Genomic DNA, 18,956 nt, shown 5'->3' with positions numbered 1-18,956 from the left:
TATACAGCACAGGACAAATTACAGAATGCCAGGGGCAGCGAAGTTTCTGGGCATGTAGTTAAAGTTTCATAAAGAGAGGAAAAGGAAGGTTCTTAAAACACTGCTCAAAAGAAAGTGGGAGAATCTCACTCACTGAGTATTTTTGACAATGAATGCAGGTTAGTTAAGTATTGCAAAAGATATGCATCCTCTATATCCCTGTGGAATTGCTGCTCGAGCATAGAGCAAATTTAGACCAATCTTGCCAGGAATGGTTCCATTTGAATTCATTTTCGGGCTCTGTGTAAATCTGTATAGTAATTCTTGAAATATGTTCTCCTCTTAGTCAATATTTAGCTCTCTTTCCTCTCCCAAAGTCATATTAGATTTGGCGGTTCACCCGAGTTTTATCTATCTTGTTTTTTCTCCCAGTATGATCTGTCAGAGGAACAACGTAATGATTGTAACAAAGGGAGTGATTCAAGAAAAAAGCACCTCCCCCCTTTTTTGCTCAGGCCTTTAGCGCTGGCGCAGGCCTTTGTTGGTCAGTATAGCCCACCTACGAAGGGCTCTAAGGCTACGGTAGTGTTGGGCACAGTGAATCGCACATCTATCAGTGAGGAAAAAGACAATATCCAAAGAAACCAAGTTTACCAGAGGGATCTCTTGGCAATATGAAACAATAACTTTTACTGTTGGCCATTTCAGAGGAACTTATGTCATGAACCTCTGTGTAACAAAAGGCTTCATTTAGTTATGTACCTGTGACTGAATGACCCAGCCCAGGAGCCTGCAGAGCACGAGGTCATCCATTATATCACCAGCCCTATTTTATTACAATTAAAAAAAAACATTTTACTTCTACTTTAATAGAGGAAAAAAAAAGTGGAGATCTTGCGGGTCTAATGAACTTATTAACTTGCTCAAACCCTTGGTGGAGACGCCAAAATAAAGTGACAAGCAGGGCTGGATAGAGCACTAATAAAATAGGCATACATTTAAAAAAAAAAAATCCAGCCTCTCTCTCTCTCTGTATATGAATGACAGATCTGACCAAATTGCTTTTATGGATTTTGAAAAAAAAAAAAAAATGTCAAGGGGCTTCCTGGGACTTTAAGACTGCCACCGACAGTCATTACACTAATGTCCATAGCGGCTGCAGAATTAGGTTTCTCTACACGGACTAATAAGAATGTATGTTGGACATGAAACTATGATGGAAGAAGCACTAAGGTTTGCGCGAAGCGTGCACACTAGAGACACATGTATGCTTAGGGGCAGTAGAATTATGGTATAGCTGGAACAAGTAATTGAGTATTTGTTGCACGGTCACCTTAAAACTGGACCCATGCCTCCCCCTCTAATTCAGTATTCAAGTGTTCTTTGAGCAAGGCAACCAATCGATGTAAGGGATACCCTTTTCCCCTCAATAACCTATTACTAAACACAAAGATTGGGCACAACCAGGGAAAAGCAGCTGTGGGACTGCCTCTCAACCTGTAGAAGCTGCAGCCATTCTAACGCGAGAGGACTGAACGCTGACAGATCTCTGATTATCCGGTTTGACAGATTAGACTGAGCAAGCTCGCAAAATAATTTAACAAAAGATGTTAGTTCATTATTAAAATTTAAAGTAAGAACTTATCGAATGAACAAGAATAGTCATCGTTTACGTAAAACATGCTGAAAATGCAAAAGCTGAGCACCTGTAATGTACAGTTTTCTTTCCTCTTGAGAAATTCCACAAATCTGGCCACCACACCAGGAGTACCGATGACTTCATCAATAGGAGGATTCGGTTCTGTAGAAAATAAATGTTAATCAGTAAAGATCTATGTACAAACATCTTGGTTTGCAAGGAGCCGCAATAGAACATGCTGCAAAGTAGGGCCCCAAATAGCTGTCTTGCTGTACAATTGGCAACAACTCTTTTATCTTTAGTTACCTGTGCATGAATATGTATACTCCAGATCTTCTCCAAGAGGATGAAATAAGGGGACTGACCGAACAGACAGAAGAAAAGATGGAGCATGCCGTATCCCAACACATCTGACATACAAGAAGGCACCTTAAACAGGCTTGTGTGACGTGAAACAGCTGTACTGACCCTTTGAAAACACTAGTCTTTGGAGCTTAGTGAGACAGACTGATCCTTGGAAGGAAGCGCATATCTTGGAGTTGTGGTATGCCCCAGGACTAGTCCAGAAAGTAAGGAGAAAGGCCAGCAAGTGAATCTTTGAAAGATATGCTTCAGTTGGGATGCCAATACCTCGCTTCCTGCTATTAGGAAGGTTTTGATCTACGTAGTTAGCATTACTTTTTTTATTGCCTTCAACTGGAACTTAAAAAAAAAAAAAAACTCTTCATAGGGGTCCTGCCGTTTTGCTCCATAGTGCAGAGGGAAGGGTGAGTGGAGAAGAATGGTTTAATACTGCTATCTTAGAATAGGCACATGCCACCGATACATTGTGAACATTTTAATGACTATTTCCTATTGCAACAAGTGAGCAGATACATTTGAATTCTACTATCCTGCAATTTTAACGCAAAATGGTGTTTGTGATTACGGATATTTCCTTTATAGGTTAGCTGTCCCCAGCTGCACACACATGTTGTTGCAGCCTCTCAGAGCAGCACCTGTTGCAGACAGATGCACCCTGAAATCTGGATTAGTAACCACTTGCATAGAAAATAGGTGATTTAACAGTGTAGTGCCTATGAGGTAGGATGCACAGTGGACTGGGATTAGTGATCTAAGGAGAACATCAGAACACCTAACTGTAGTTATGTCAGAGTGCTTAGTCAGAGCCAATTTTGGGTGGCAATTTATGGGAGGTAGAAAAGTAGAAAATGCTGTTGCGGGGACAACATGCTATATGTAACAACAGCCAGAGTCTGGTCCTAGCATGAGAACGAGCTCCTAAATAATGTTACTTTGCTGGTTACGGAAGAGGATACCAGGTGATTTCAGCTAACAGACAGCAACCAGAAGGGAGAAATCTTTGAAAAATGTATAGACTAAACTCACTCCTTCAATTCGACAGTCAAATCAAGATCTAAACAAATAAATGCTAATAAAGAAGAAAGGACGCATTAACAGACAGAAAAAAAAAAAAAAAAAAAAAAACTCATGACCGTGCAGCGATTCAGAAGTCCTACTTAAACTAGTAACACAATTCCAAGATTGAAGAATACTGTCCGAGGCTACACTAATCAACTGGAAAGATGAATCAGTTATAATTGCTCATCTAGTGAGCATATTAGGGCATGGAGTACTCGCAGGAGAAGCAACCAAAAAATGGCACTTACTTGTAATTTTCAATTATAGGAATCTGTATTCAATTCATGAACAAATAACATGTCCACCTACGTATTTGTCCCTGGAGCACTTCCATCTAATCTAAAACATATTTTCTTTTTTTTTTAAAATACCCCAAATAAACTTAATTATTTCAAAACGAAGGAGGCTATTGACATTAATTATTCCTTCTTTTAAAAAAGACAAAGGAGGGCGACAAATAGGCAGCAGACCATTTTTTAATTGAAAAGCTGCACTGTGCATTAAAGCCCTGGACAGGTGAGCCTCAGAACATCTTGCAGCTGAGTAATTTTATAGGTTTATTTTGTGTTCTCAAGTTTGCTATCCTAGTTTCTATGCAACAGACATGTTGCTCATGAACGCAAAGAATCACTATTACAGAACTGACATAACAAGGACATAACTGTCATTCTCAGTCACCATAACTCCTGTTGGAAATGGCCTTTGTTGCATGGCTATCCCCAAACTCCCCCCCTCCTATTTGTTTTATCTGTTTTTGGTGGTTTATTGTCTCTGTGCACTTTACCACTGCAGATCAGTGCTAAAGTGCAAGTGCTCCCTGTGTAAATTGTATTAGTGATTAGTTTATCCATTATTGGCATATCCGATTTACTAGTAAGTCCCTAGTAAAGGGCACTGTGCGCGCTCTGGGCCAGCAAATCAAATGCTACTAGTGGGGCCGCAGCACTGATTGTGCCACCCACATGAGTAGCCCTGAAACATGTCTCAGACCTGGCAGTTCACAACTGCATACACAACCTGGCAAGTGCACCCACTGGCCAGGCCTCACCCTTCCCATTTTTAACATGTAAAGCAAGGTAGGCCCAACGTAGTCCCATGGGCAGGGTATGGTGTATTATAAAGGTAGGACATGTACTGTTCTGTTTTACATGCCAGGATATTGAAATTCTACCAAATTCGGTTTTCACTATTGCAAGGCCTATCCCTCCCATAGGTTAACATGGGGATTGCCTTTAAATACCTTAAGTGCAAGTTCCCATTGGGAGCAAATAGAGATCTGGAGTTTGGGGTCTCTGAACTCACAATTTTAAAGTATATCTTCTAGTGAAGTTGGTTTTTATATGGTCAGTTTGAAAATGCCACTTTTAGAAAGTGGTCATTTTCCTGCTTAACCATTCTGTGCCTCTGCTTGGCTGCTGAATATACGTCTGGGTCAGACTGACTGGCTGGTTGTGAATTCACACTAGACAGTGACACAAAGGGAGCTGAGGTGTGTCCTGCATATCCTGATGAGTCTTCCTGAGTGTAGGAAAGTAGCCTCTTCACAGCATGGTTACCCCCCACGTTTTGCCTGTCAGTGTGTTTATGCTCACTAGGATCTTGCTAACCAGGACCCCAGTGACTAGGCTCTCTCCCTTTAAACTTGATTACTTGAACCACATACACCCCACATTAGGCATACTGGTGCCCCATGTAAGTCCCTAGTATATGGTACCTAGAGCATTGGGGTACCAGGGGATTCCCCCATGGGCTGCAGCATGTATTATGCCACCCATGGGGAGCCCACGCAAAGTGTATCTGCAGGCCCGCCACTGCAGCCTGCGTGAAAAGGTGCATGCACATTTTTCACTACAGGTCACTGCACAGGCCACTGTAAGTCACCCCTATGGTAGGCCCTCCTAGCCCAGAGGGCAGGGTGTACGTACCTGTGTGTGAGGGCACCGCTGCACTAGCAGAGGTGCCTCCACAAATTCAAGCTCCATTTCCCTGGATTTAGTGAGTGCAGGGACGCCATTTTATACGTGTATTGGACATAGATCACTACCTATATGTCCAGCTACACAATGTTAACTTCAAACCTAGGCATGTTTGGTATCAAACATGTTGGAATCATACCCCAATACTGTTGCCAGTATTGGAAGTATGATTCCATGCACTCTGGGGGCTCCTTAGAGGACCTCCAGCATTGCTCCTACCAGCCTTCTGGGGTTTTCTGGGCAGCTGCTGTCACCCCTCAGACAGGTTTCTGCCCTCCTGCTACTTGAACAGCTCAAGCCCAGAAAGGCAGAACTTCCTTTGGAGGGGCGGGGGGGGGAGAACACCCTCTCCCTTTGGAAATAGGTGTTTACATGGCTTGGGAGGGGTAGCCTCCCCAAGCGACTGGTATGCTTTGAAGGGCACATTTGTTGGCATCTGTGCATAAACCAGTCTTCACCAGTTCAGGGACCCCCAGTAATGAAGTGACCACTACCCTGTCCATCACCACCCCAGGGGTAGTGCCCAGAGCTCTGTCCCTGGGTTCTACTATCTTGAATCCAAGGTGGGCAGGAACCTCAGAGCATGTGAGCAGCCAGGTCAGACAGATGACATCAGTGCCCCCTCCTGATAGGTGGTCACCAAGCTAGATGACCAATTCTTCTTTCAGGACTATTTGGGGTCTCTCTCTTGGGTGGGTCCTCAGATACGGCTTGCAAAATTCCAGCAGGACTCCTGGACTGGACCTTCCAAAAACGGACAATCTGCATCCAAGATGAAAACCCTGTCTGCAACATTGTTTCCACGGCTCCTTCTAGCTTCTGCAACATTTCCCCAGCTGTGCATCCTCTGAAGACAGTAAGTCTTCAGCCTGGATGTGAAGAAAAAAGGAATCTCCCTTGGAGTGAAGGAGTCACACTCCAACTGCAACAACTGGCATGTGTGGATCTCCTCTCATCCTGAGCTATGCAGATCCTGCATCAAGGGTGGTGGTCTGGAGTAGTCCTCTTGGTCCTCTGCCAGCTGTCCAACTTTGGTAGAGGTAAGCCCTTGCCTTACCACAAAGGGCAGTACTCCTGTGCACTGAGACTCTTGCAGCTACCAAGGCTTGTTGGCATCTCCCCCAAGGGATCTTCAGACGCTGTATAGACCCAGACACCAGCACTCCTTCCTGCGACGCACAGCCTTCCGCGTGCTTCTCCTACGACGTGGGACCTTTCTGCAGTCTTGCTGCGTGGGCTCCTCTGTGACATGCTCTGAGGTTCCTGCCCACCTTGTCTTGTAATGCTTTACAGCTTGTGAATGACAAAATTGTATAGTTGATTCAGTCCATCTGGCGATGGCCTGTTTGGTTACTGGAAGACCCTATCTGATACCACCATATGCTAGAAACAGTTGATCTCCTTTTCATATCTGATTGGTCCTGTGTAAGTAAAACTTCAGGAATCGTTTGAAGGTCGTAAGTGTAGTCATGTCCGGTCTGGATGTCTGACCTGGTGTCGTCTTGAGCTGGACTTGGGGTAGTTCAGAGAGGACCTCCAAAAACCAGAATGGTCTGGGACACTTGGGGCTATGAGGAGAAGTTGGCAAGGATCTATCTTCAATTTGTTGAGCACCCTCGGGATCAATGGGATTGGGGGAATGGGCATTTCTTGTTCTCTTTTGTAGCAAATAGGTCTAAGTTAGGTTTGCCCCTCTGGTGGAAGAGTCCGTCCAGAACTTGTTGGTCTAGCTTCCACTCATGATACAGAATGCTGGTCCTTATTAGCGGGTCTGCTAGGAGGTTGGACACTGCGCCCGACGAGATAAAGCTGGTGAGCGTGTTCCTCCTTGTTTGTTGAGATAAAATATACTGGTGGTATTGTCTGTACATATGAGGACCAATGATTGTGCTATCTTGGGGAAAACGCCTTCAGTGCCAACGTGATGGCTTTGAGCTCTAGTTGATTGATAAGACGTTTTATCTTGCCTCGGCTCCAACCTGCCACTGATTTGCAAATCCTAGAGGTGGGCACCCCACACTTCAAGGGAAACATCTGTTCTTATGATAAAGTTGGGAATTTGTTGCAGATAAAAGAGCCCTCTGGACCGGACTGAAGCTTGTGTGCACCAAGATATGGCTGTTTTCAGTACTGATGTTACCTAAATGTTATCTAAATGAGGTCATTGAAGGAACCTTGCGCCTGGAGCCAATTCTTTGTCCAGTTTTAACTGAAGTGGATGCACGTATAGTCGTCAATTAAGGACGGAAGGGATGCAGGAAGAAATCATTCCCATGAACAATTTGTAGATCCGAAAAGAAAGACTTTTTGGTAGATAGTCTGAGCCAAGAGCCCCCAAGAACATTAACCTTGTGTAAGTCGGAAGTGAGATTTCTGACAGTGGACAATGAGACCAAGTTTGGTGGCCAATGAGACACAGATGCACGTGGCTGTTGCTGCTTGCTGATGCGTAAAAGCTTTTTATGAGCCAATCGTCCGTGTATGGAAAGACTTGGAGCCCTTGAGGAAGGTGGTTCCTAAGAACTGACATCACCGCGCAGGGGCGGCCAATCAGAGCGCCCCGAGGGCCGAGGATCCTCGCAGTCGAGCAGGTGCGCGAGAGCGCTGTGTGTACGGTACCGGCTCCTCCCTGGCCCGGGAAGGGCGTCTCTTCCCTGCGCGTGCAGCAGGTGCAGAGAGCGACGCGTACGGCACGGCACCAGCTGCGGTGAAAACAGTGGCAGTGACGGTGCGGGCACGAAGTCTGGGCACCTCGCCGGTGAGGCTCCTCCGCCGCCGTTTCCAGGGTGCAGCGTACCATACGGAGCGACACCACGCACCCGGAAGCGCAACCGGTGCTTGGTGCTGTGTGATCCGCGGCCGTTCCGTGTCTGTTGTTCGGAAGCTGTGAGTGGGGGCTTGGCCAGCCGTGACAGAAGGCCCCGTGGCCAGGAAGCTTTCAGCTTTTTAAGCGCCAGCAGCGATGCTTATGAGTGCGGCGCCAGAGGAAGTGGAGCCGAGGGAGTAACCGCATATGTGCTCTGTGCCTCAGCCTTCGCAGCGACGAGCTGCCAAGTATCTTTTATTTCTGTGAGTTATCCATCTGTTGGCTCTATCGCACTGAAGATCCTTAAGTGTCTGGTGTCTAAATCGGCTGCCTCGTGATAGCCAGTCTGGAACTGCATAAGAATTTACCACATTTTAAGAGGAGAGATTACCACGTCTGCCAAAGGCGCAGTCTGGTTGAAACTACAGCCTATCAGCTTGTCGTTCTTACTCATTTGGAACTGTCTCCATCCTCATCTTTGGTTACCTAAAACCCCAAGTCTCCTTTCACGCCTCTCCTTTTTGTAAGCAACGGAACTGGAAACGTCTTGGTTGGTCACTTACGTCACGAGGCCAAGTCAGAGATTACAGTGAATTTACCTACGCCCGCATCGTGCTGCATACCTGTGTGCCCCTGTGGTCCTCGGGGCTGCAGTTCCTTCTGCTGGCCTCCACGTCTCCCCCCCGCCGTCGCCTGACATCGCGACCGCTGTGTGGGGGGAGCGTTTGACGGGACAGGACGGGACTACATTACCCAGGTCCCCTTGTACCCCGGAAGCGGAGCCAACGCATCTTGCGCCCGAAGGCGCTATTAAACTGATCCTGCCCCTGGCTGAGCGGGACCACGCCGGGCTAAGCCCGGGCAAAGGGCGGGCCGTTGCGTGGCCGTTAGGGGGCCGGAAGGGGTCGGATTGGGCCAATTCGCTAAACTGTTAATTGCTTCTATTTAATCTGATAACGCTTTAGTAAGCTGTATACTTGGGCTCCATTTAATTGAGTTATCGTGTCTTCTGGGTCATATACACTTGTTGTTCTGTGTTATTGCTGATATATGTAGGTGCCCTATACTTTGTTACGATATAAAAGCTCTGTGTAGGGCAGGGCTATAAAATTAGACAGTCCATCGAGTATTTTATCAATACTAGTAGTGGTTGTTATATTCTTGAGGGTGGTGTAGAATGGCTAAAAATATTTCCACCCTGGATAATTACTTGGTTAAAATGGTGAGCAAGATAAACATTGATAGAAGGAAATCCTTAGGGAAGGAGTCCACCTCAGAAAATTTTTCTTCTGTAGACGATGGTAGCGGTTCTAGTATGGTGGATCCCCTTAATATTGAAGCTTTCCCTTTGGAAAACTCAGCCATTTTACCCTTAGTTTTAGAACCACCAATTCAAGACCCATTGGAGCCCCCGAGTGAGTCTGCATTGTCTCACTCTCCTCCTAAGAGAGCTGTTAGAAAATGCAGAAAAACGCAAATTAAGCGGGGGAACATACATCTTAAACCAACGATAGAATATGGTCATAGAAGTAATGTAGCTAATAATGAGATTACAATCAATAAGGATGATGTGAATTGTGATCTCTTGGGTCACATCGCTAAGCTATTTGAGGAAAAACTAGACCATATGACTAAACCTCTTATGGAAAAAATTGAATTGTTATCTACGGAGGTATCTAGGCTGGGTGGTCTTTTAGATAAGATGTGTAAGGAACAGACTATGAAACAGTCTGAGCTACCCGTCCAATTCGGTAACTCTGCACAATTGGTTGTAGCACAGAAGTCATGTTTACCAGAATCTAGGGAGCCACCATGTATGGTGGATAGTACCTCTCATATGAAAGCAGCTGCATCTAATATTGCGAGGTACACTACTCCCGTGAACAGACCAAATCATATTAATCTTCCACCTGATTGTGAACCATATGTCATAGTCCTTTCGAATGTTCCTCCCTTAGACCCAACAGCAATGAATTTCCGTGAGGAATCACATGATTCTCTCAAACGGAAATCAGTTGCTTGGTTAAACAAAAACTGTGGTTTCCCCCCACATCTATCCGATCATATACTGTCTACTAGACGGGTACCATGGATCGGAAACGCGAGGAAAAAATGTAAGGGGGATTGTGTTATTGTTAATTTTAGGCACCCTCAACATGTTGCGACTGTTCTTCTTAGAGCAGCTTCTTTGAATGTAGAGGAGTCTGATGTGGGTGTGCACCCTCTGGGTTATTTTTATAGACATTTAGCCAGTACATCAGAATTTTCTAAAAAAACACAGACTCTTGACTAATAGAAGAAACACAAATTTTTATACTCCAATTGAAAATAGATTTTCGGTACTGAGTACTTTGGTTGAAAACGATTGACTCCCACGAGTAGGGGAATTTACCACAGAAATGTTAGTATATACACAGACGTGGGAACAAAAACAGAGTATAGAATATTTAGAACCGAAACTTATAGTACCTTCGAGCCCCAGAAATTCATGGACAGTTAAATTGGTAAACAGCGTTAAATCCCCTTATTCTATTTTGAGTGAGGTAATCAGTTTGGGCGTACCTGATAAGTGCCTCACAGTGACTATGGAGGGTAATGACGTTAGTAAAGACTATAATCAAGACAAAGAGTTAAATCCTTTAGTTGAACTAGAGGATGTTACAGAAAAAGACAATTTACCTATAGTATTAGATTCACCCTGTGTAAAAGGGAAAACAAATATTAGACTGATATCTTGGAATATAGCTGGCTTAGCCAGGAACCTTGAGGATGTGGTATGGTGTTCCTATATTGAGAATTACGATATCATATTCCTACAGGAAACTTGGATGGTAGAAACCCCCCATAGGTGGGGGTATAAAACATACTGTTCTTATGCTATTCCATCAACTAGAGGTAGAGCCTCAGGGGGACTGGTTATCTGGGTTAAAGTGACTCTAGAAATAGTTGTCACCCAGTTATCCATCCCCTCTCCGGACCTACTAGGCCTTAAAATTGATACAAGAGGGAAAGAAACTATACATTTAATAAATATATATAATAGACCGTCCCCATCTAAAAAGGAATCAGAGGTGGTAGAACTCTTGGATTCCTTTTTAGATTCACTAGGAGATAATGTAAAGGTGTTGGTGGGGATTTTAACTGTAAATATGAGCCTGTCTTGGGGTTGGAAAAATTACTTGATGAACAAGATGCTGCTAATGATATCTTGCCCTTAGAATCTGCAAGTTCAGCTAAAAGCACAAAAGCCGCCTTACAGATTTTACAGTTGACTGTGGCACATGATCTAAGGGCTTGTAATGGTCGATTCCGATCAGACAGACCAGCAGCTCCAACCTATTTTAAGGGAAATTCCAGGTCACATATAGATTTTGTAATGGCTACCCGGAATATATGGGACCAAATAACCGATTTCAAGATAGACCATAGGACGGAGAGTGATCATTTCCCTCTCCAACTATGGCTAGACTCTCAATCATTTATTATTAGATCCGATGAAGAGACCCTATTAAATACCACGGTCGCGGAGCTAGAGGTAACCAATAACAGGCGTGCTCTAAGATGGCCATATATCTTGGGAACAGAAAAGACGCTGATAAATATTTACAATGTATTTACTGAAACGGTAGGAGACTTACAGTCAGCATTAGTGGGAACACAAGGTGTTCTTGATTTACATCTTAAGCTGGTAGATGCACTAACTCCACTATTGAGTAAAATCTATAAAAAAGATGGTAATAGGATAAGGAACCATCTTGAGACAGCGAACCCATGGTATAATAAAGACTGTCGAATAGCAAAATCAAGACTGATCCAGGCAGTAAAATCCGGGAATTGTTTGGATTTAAAAAGCGGTAGACTAGCCTACAAAAACACTATGGCCCAAGCTAAAAAAGCATGGGATGAAAGTTTTTGGGAGGACCTCTTGAATGCATCTAAGTTACGGGATCAGAGCATGTTCTGGAATTTAATCGCTAAGGGAAATAAGCAGGGTAGATCAACAAAGGATATTTTCCTAGATGAAAATACTTGGTGGGATCACTTCACTAAGCTCTATGCTAACAAAAAGGAGAGGTTGCCCTTCGGGGACTACGAGACAAACTTAGAAATGAGTATTGCTCCATTAACTTTTAGTTTAGAAGAAACTAATAAGGCTTTATTAGCTGTGAAAATGGGCAAAGCCCCAGGCCCTGATAAAATTCCCGGCGATCTACTAAAACATGATGTGGATGTGTGGGGGCCTTATATAAATTACCTGAGTAATTCCATTGCGGCAGGCACACCGATCCCCGATTCATGGAAAGGGGCAGAAATCATAACAATTTTTAAAAAAGGTGATCGCTATGATCAAAGTAATTACCGCCCAATAAGTTTAATAGACCTTTTTCAAAAGATATATACCAGACACATTTTAAATAGGCTTTTAGATTGGATTGAAGAGACTAAAATATTAACCAAATATCAGGCTGGTTTTAGAATAAAAATCAGTACGGTTGACCAGGTGTTTAGGTTTATGTGCATCTGTTGGAAGTATATAGACATAAGGAAGGGTAGTCTCTATGTGGCATTCGTGGATCTAAGGGCCGCCTTTGATCTTGTTCCGCGCAATTTGTTGTGGATTACATTAAGGAACATGGCGGTCCCTGGGGAACTACTTAAAGAACTTATCAAGCTTCACACAGGGAACTATGCAAAAATTAGATGGGGAAAAGAAGGTGAAACCACAAGGGCCATACCTGTAGACCGTGGTGTGCGCCAAGGTTGCGTGTTAGCACCTACACTCTTCTCATTATATGTTAATGATATTCCGAGCTATTTAAGGAATTGTGTACATGACTCCCCGAAGCTAGGTGGTGAGCCGGTTACGGCATTACTATTTGCTGATGATACCATCCTTATTTCTCAAACTCCGGGAGGTTTGCAAAATTTGGTTGATTCTTTCCAGAAGTATTGTGTGGGGAAGGGGCTAGAAATAAATCCTACCAAAACTAAGTATATGTCCATAAACCCCAAGAAATCCCTCAGGAATAATCTGTCCTTGGAGAATCAAAAACTGGAACAGGTAGGGAGTTTTAATTATTTGGGGTTAATGCTGGATAGTAACCTGTCCTGGAAAGGACAGATGGATAAAAGCATCTTATCCCTTAAGCAAAACTCAATGCCTATTTTAAAAGTACACGAAGCTAGTTATTCTAAAGCAATCTCACCGGCACTTGAAGTATATAAAGCGAAGGCCCAATCGGCCGCCCTTTATGGTGCTGAACTCTGGGGCTACTATTGCAACAACAACTTTGGAAAAACTGAAAACCACTTTGTACGAAGGCTACTTAAAATACCGACAAGAACTCCTCTAGTCCCTGTTTTCCTTGATATTAATCTTAAAAGAGCAGACTATCAAGCATTATTAAGACCACTGCTGTATTGGGTCAGGTTATGGGTAACCCCGGAGTTGAGTGATTACAAGAGTGGATTGACTGAATTAACTCAGATAGATGGTCATATGAATACCCCTTGGTTAAAATACGTATCTAAGTGGTATGAGAGATTAGGTTTATCACACCTATGGGAAGTTCCTCAGAATATGACAACATGTACCAGGAAATATGTAAAGGACACTTTTTGGTCTTATGTCAACAGAGAGCTACTGCATAGTTCATCGATTGGTATTCTGACTTTGAATTTTTTGAACATAAAAGATACACCTAAATTCGAACAATTTTTGGATGAGGTCGGTCCTCCACTGGCAAAAACACTATATCTACAGTTTAGGTATGGGGTCTTACAGATTAATGCTTACACATGCAATTGGGGAGGGGTAAAAGGTTGTGAATTGTGCACTCTCTGTACTTTAGGGGCTAAAGAAGATGTTGTTCATCTACTCTTCTTTTGCCCAGTATACAAGAAACCAAGGGATTGTTGGATCAAACCCGTTGGTAAATATGTGGGGGTTAGATCCTACAAAGAAGCAGAGCGCATATTTCAGTCTAATACTTCACAATTAGTGGTGTTTGGCACGAGTAGATTTTTATTTAATGTGTACCTTATAAGAAAACGACTTGGTCACAAACTGTAATATTTTGTTAGGTGGCCCTCTCTTCCCCTTCCTTGTAAAGGTATATGATGCACTGTTTCTTCGATCCAAGTTAATTAATTTTTTAGTTCTGGCTTTTAATTAATTTATAAATTGTTATTTATATTTTTATACGCGGTACTGCTTAATCATGGAGACATCCATATACTTCTTGCCAACTGTATGTATTGTATCTTATATTTAATTGTGGAATGTATATATGTATGTTGTATTTATCTCTTGTCCTGACTTTTATGGCAATATTTGCCTGAATAAAGTTTAACAAACGAACGAACGAAAGACTTGGATTCCTTGTTGTCTGTGATAAGCTGCTACTGAGGTTAGCATATTGGTAAAAAATCTAGGGGGTGATTTTAGCCTGAATGGTAGGACCTTGAATTGTAGATGGGTACCGGCTACCTGGAAGCGGATGAATTTGCAGTGTTTTGGATGTATAGGGGCATGGAAAAAAGTGTCTCGGAGGTCCAGTGTCGTCATATGATCTTCTGTGCTAGGGAGGATAATATACCCTGAAGTGTCCCTATGCGAAAAGATTGTTTCTTTTTAAATTAATTCAACATTCCAGGGTCAAGAATGGTCTGCTAATCTCCCAAGGGTTTTTTGATTAGAAAGAAACAGTAGTAGAATCCCAGTCATTTTGAAAGCTTCAGAATGACTTCTATTGCTTCTGTTTTTTTTACATGCTGGATATCTTTGAGGATTTGTATTAAGTAGGTGGGGGTACTAATAGTGGGGTGTTTGGTTTTTTTTGGAGAAACTCCAGGGTGTGTCCTCTGGAGATCACACTGAGAACCCACTTGTCTGAAGTTAGTGTGGACAACTGATAAAAATGGTTTGGCATATGAGGAGGGGTGGTACTTAAATGTGGTCATTGTTTTCTGTTTGCAACTCTGCCACGGATAGACTATTTTCCTCTGGTGGAGTGCTTACATGCAGCCGCTGGTCTATATTGCTGCTGTTGTTGTGTATATTGTGGGCGGAAGTCTGTCTGGCCCGACTGATACTGTTGTCTGTAGGGCTGGCAACCGCCTCTAAAGAAATAAGCCCCTCTGCCTCTAGCTCCTCGAAAGGGCTGCTTTCCATACTAGAGTGTCCCAAGGTATTTTGCTGTATACGTGTCAGCCTTGATGGATTGTACGGCATCATCTATGCATGCCCAGTATCTTACCCTGAATCTCTGGGTGGAAGGAAGTGGATTTTAACTATCATTGTCTGCGCATAATCACCGCACCCGCAAGCTACCTGAACCCAGTAGTCAATACATTGATGCGCAATCATCTCTGCAAATATCCATATCCCCTCCTGGAGAATCTTTCGAGCTTCCAGCATGGCATCAAATCCATGAAAGTGGACATATCTGACCATATTTTGTGGTCGTAATGGCCCAAAATGGCCAGATTGTTTGTAGCTCTTACTGCTGTGGCTACCTTGGTGGAAAATCTTTTGCACATATTGTCGAGCCAACACCCACCCCTGTGAGGAGGAGAGGAACTTGGTGTGGAGGGGTTCTTAGAGCGACATTGCACTGCTTGTGATACGTACCACAGAGCCTGGTTTTGATTGCCCAAAGAGACAAGTTAGAGAGTGAGCTGGAGCTTTGTATTTTTTATCTAATTGTGTGATTATTGCCGACACCGTAGTCTGGGCCTTCATGGCTTTAGGAAACTGCCAAACAAAATCTATAATTAGGACAGCTCTCATCGAATTCTTGGCAGGCTCTTTAAAATTATAGAAAACTGTCTGTTTCCTTGGTAAGTAGTGAAAGCTCAGATCACTTGGCTGTTCTCTACATTAAATTATGGAAGCCGCCAATGTCCTCTGGCGAAGAATCTACTGACGCCGCCACTGGTGGAGATGGAGTGGGTATGACGTCCCACTCGTTAGGTTCTGACGTCTAGTGTCTTGTATTTCTCAGTCTTCTCCATCAGTAGACTGAGCATAGTCAGCAGGGGGTGAGCTTAATTGTCGGCTAACTCTGGTAGAGGGGCAGCAGGTGTTTGAATCACTGTCAACAGCAAAAGTAGGGGTTTGAAACAACCGGTGGTGGTGTGTGTGGCATATGAGTCGCAGGAGCGGACAATGGAAATCTGCAATAATAGACTTGGAGAATGCTTTGTAAATTTGTTACCAGCAACATAGGCAATGAAATAGATAGCTCCTATTGGTCTTGCAATGAATATTCATGATAAGGTTCTGAGTGCTCCCTCACAGAGTAACAGTCCTCCTGATACGGTTTGTCATCATCCAAGTATCAGTATCCTTAATGTGATTATCGTAGTCAGTGACAAGGAGATTATCATAGGAGATGCTGCTGTAGGAAAGGTCGGTATGGCAGTCGTCGTCATTACTATTGATGCTGTCATCAACAAGTGCGCGGTCAACGGTGTCGTCATCGCCAAGGGTACATCTGTGGAGCCTAATGGGTTTTTCTTAGCTTTTGTTGTCGACGTTACAGGCTGTGGGGCATGTTTAGGAACTGCTTCTTTCAGGGAAGCAATAATAGCATCAGAGCAAACTTTTTCCAAGGCAATTTTTTGTTTCTTGGAGGACGAATGAAGGTCCTCGTTCCTCTTTTCGTGCTCAATAGTGGTATCTGTTGATTCTTTTTTTTTTTTTAAATGACCTTTGCAGGTGATTCTGTGATTTGTCCCATGTAGGCCTTTTTAGGGAATACAAAGCCTGATCACTATCCTCCTCAGATAAGGGACACTCTTGGTCTTTACCTTCTGTAGATAAAAGTCTGCCTTCCCTGTCCCTCAGTCTCTTCTGAGAAAAGGTGCAACAAATTTCAGAGTCTCTCACCTTATGCTCTGGATGGTGGCAATATATGCACGGTTTATGTGGGTCATCCAAACGGAGCCTCTTCTTCCCACAGGTGTCACATGCTCTGAAAAGTCCTTCCGTGGTGAGTTGGGACATAGTGTCCAGTCAGAATCCGCAGGCAGGAGAAGAAAAGATGTTTGAGAATAAATTCCTTTTAAGAATGCTGAAAGAAACAAGTAATTTGAGCAGAGCTCAAGGAGACTCCCTTAAAACGACGTGCAGTAGAAAATCTGAGGAAATCAGCCTCTGTTGGGAGTATTCTAGAGGGTGCTGTAGCCTGAGGTTTGGTCCTTTAAAAAAAATAATAAAATAAAAAACATAGGCTATAAAACCTATGGTTTAATGCCAGTCTATCTATTGTAATACTGCATATTGCTTTATTATAAGTACCGTGGGACTCCCACCCGACAACAGGGAATAATTCAAGCATGTGAAATTATGAAAGATCCAATACTGGAGAATCTCAAACTTCTGATGTCGAGTAAAAGGACTTTTCTGATGGAGAAAAAAGGATTACAGATGATTATTGGAGCAATTGTTTGGTTGGTGTGAAATTCAAAAACAACTTTAGAAGAAAAGCAGGGTGGGTCCATAAAACCACTGTTATATAAAACAGTGTGTAAAGTTCTATTTCAGCACTGGTTGAAAGCCACTAACACTGTTGAACCTCACTAATCCTCTTGCCTGGCCAACATAATAGCCCTAAAATAAGGCTACCTTTCAAGTGAGATGCTGCAATGAGAAATTGTGTTAAGTAATGTTATCTTTGTTTGCAACATGGACACGGATTAAAGTCAGCCAGGGGTCACCTGCAGGGGAAAAGAAGATGAGAATAACCAAGTTTCTAATTTTTTTCTCAAACTTCTGCAGGGACTTTTGAGAAAACACTTGTTCAGGCAGTAAGCTTGATCAAGCAGTGGGGGCAAGACAAGGAAAAGGACAGACACTCAGATGTAAAGTAGTAGGCAGTAGCCTAAAAAGAGTGATGATTTCTGGAAAGTTTGTGAAATGAAGAATTCATGCTAAGGTAGAAGGGGCCTAGGTTGTGAAGAGAAGTTTCAGGGTCACAAGCTTGTGAATGAGAGGCCAATGAAGGGTTCACAGGTAGTTGAAGAATTAAGAAGAGGAAACTACACCACTAAGCTACCAGCCACTTTCTCGAACACCTAAAGCCTCTTGAGGTGGCGGGCTGGGATACATATGTATGGTGTATTTCCATAGTCCAGCCTGCTAGAGTTGAGGGCTTGAATGGCAGTTTTTTTCTGGGAACACACAAAAGGCGATGGGGGCAGTTCAGCCCGAACTGCCAAGTAAGGTCCTGCCTGAAATAAAATACACGCAACCTAGGACTAGCTTCGCCCTGATATGGGCTCATCAGCCAGGTATAGCTTGGTTCCAGTGGCACAGTGAGCAGGGGACCCATGTCAGGCATACTCATGCCACTTAGGGTATAACAAGAAACACACAAAAGGTGAAAGGACGAATGCTTGTCTTTTGACTACCCACTGACAATCGCTTGGGGTAGTATCCCAACCCACCATTCTTTTTCTCACCATGCCAGCTCAGTTTGGACCCAGCCATATGCAAATCCGTCTTGACCTTGATCCTTATGGGAACAGTCCAGCCCGAACTGCCAAACTAGGTCCTCCCTGAACTGGAAAACAAGGAGTCCAGGACCAGTTCGGCCCGAATTATGGGCTTATCAGCCGGGTACAACTTGGTTCCAGTGACAAAGTGAACACGGGACCCACGTCACGGCATACCCTTGCCACTTAGTGTGGTACATGAAACACAAAAGGTGATGGGACAAATGCTTTCAATTTGTCTAACCACTGGCAATCGCTCTGGGAACATCCCAACCCATCACCTTTTGTGGGTAAGGCAAGGAACAACTAAATGCTCTTTACAGGCTATCTCATCATGATTATTTTAAAGACACCAAGTAACCTATCTCTCCAATCTGAAAGTTTAAGTTTTTTCTGGTAGATTGTTTCACTTCTTTAGAATATTCATACGGTTTTATTTGAAGGATGCCATGTTGTGGGTGATATATTTCACCATGCATCCTAGCCAACAAGCTTTGACTATCCTGCAGCTTCTTGTGAGGTCACTTGGACATGTGAAGTGGTTCAGGAAACAGCCACTGCACCTCTAAGGCAATTAGTATCACTGTTGAGACAGTGTTTCATCTTCATTAAAACTGGCAGGATCAGTGGAAAG

General features: G+C 43.5%; 1 protein-coding gene across 1 annotated transcript in view; it reads right to left on the bottom strand.

The window, feature by feature from the left end:
• The window catches only part of KPNA1 (karyopherin subunit alpha 1), a 181,930-nt gene that overhangs the window by 94,131 nt on the left and 68,843 nt on the right, over positions 1–18,956 (bottom strand). Inside the window, exon 5 of the mRNA XM_069202718.1 lies at positions 1,686–1,780. Coding sequence (XP_069058819.1) covers positions 1,686–1,780 — 95 coding nt within the window. The remainder of the gene's footprint in view (positions 1–1,685; positions 1,781–18,956) is intronic.

The sequence above is a fragment of the Pleurodeles waltl genome, chromosome 8 (assembly GCF_031143425.1).
Source record: "Pleurodeles waltl isolate 20211129_DDA chromosome 8, aPleWal1.hap1.20221129, whole genome shotgun sequence".
NCBI lineage: Eukaryota > Metazoa > Chordata > Amphibia > Caudata > Salamandridae > Pleurodeles > Pleurodeles waltl.
The sequence above is the reverse complement of the archived record's forward strand: the minus strand, read 5'-3'. Positions and strand labels throughout refer to the sequence as shown.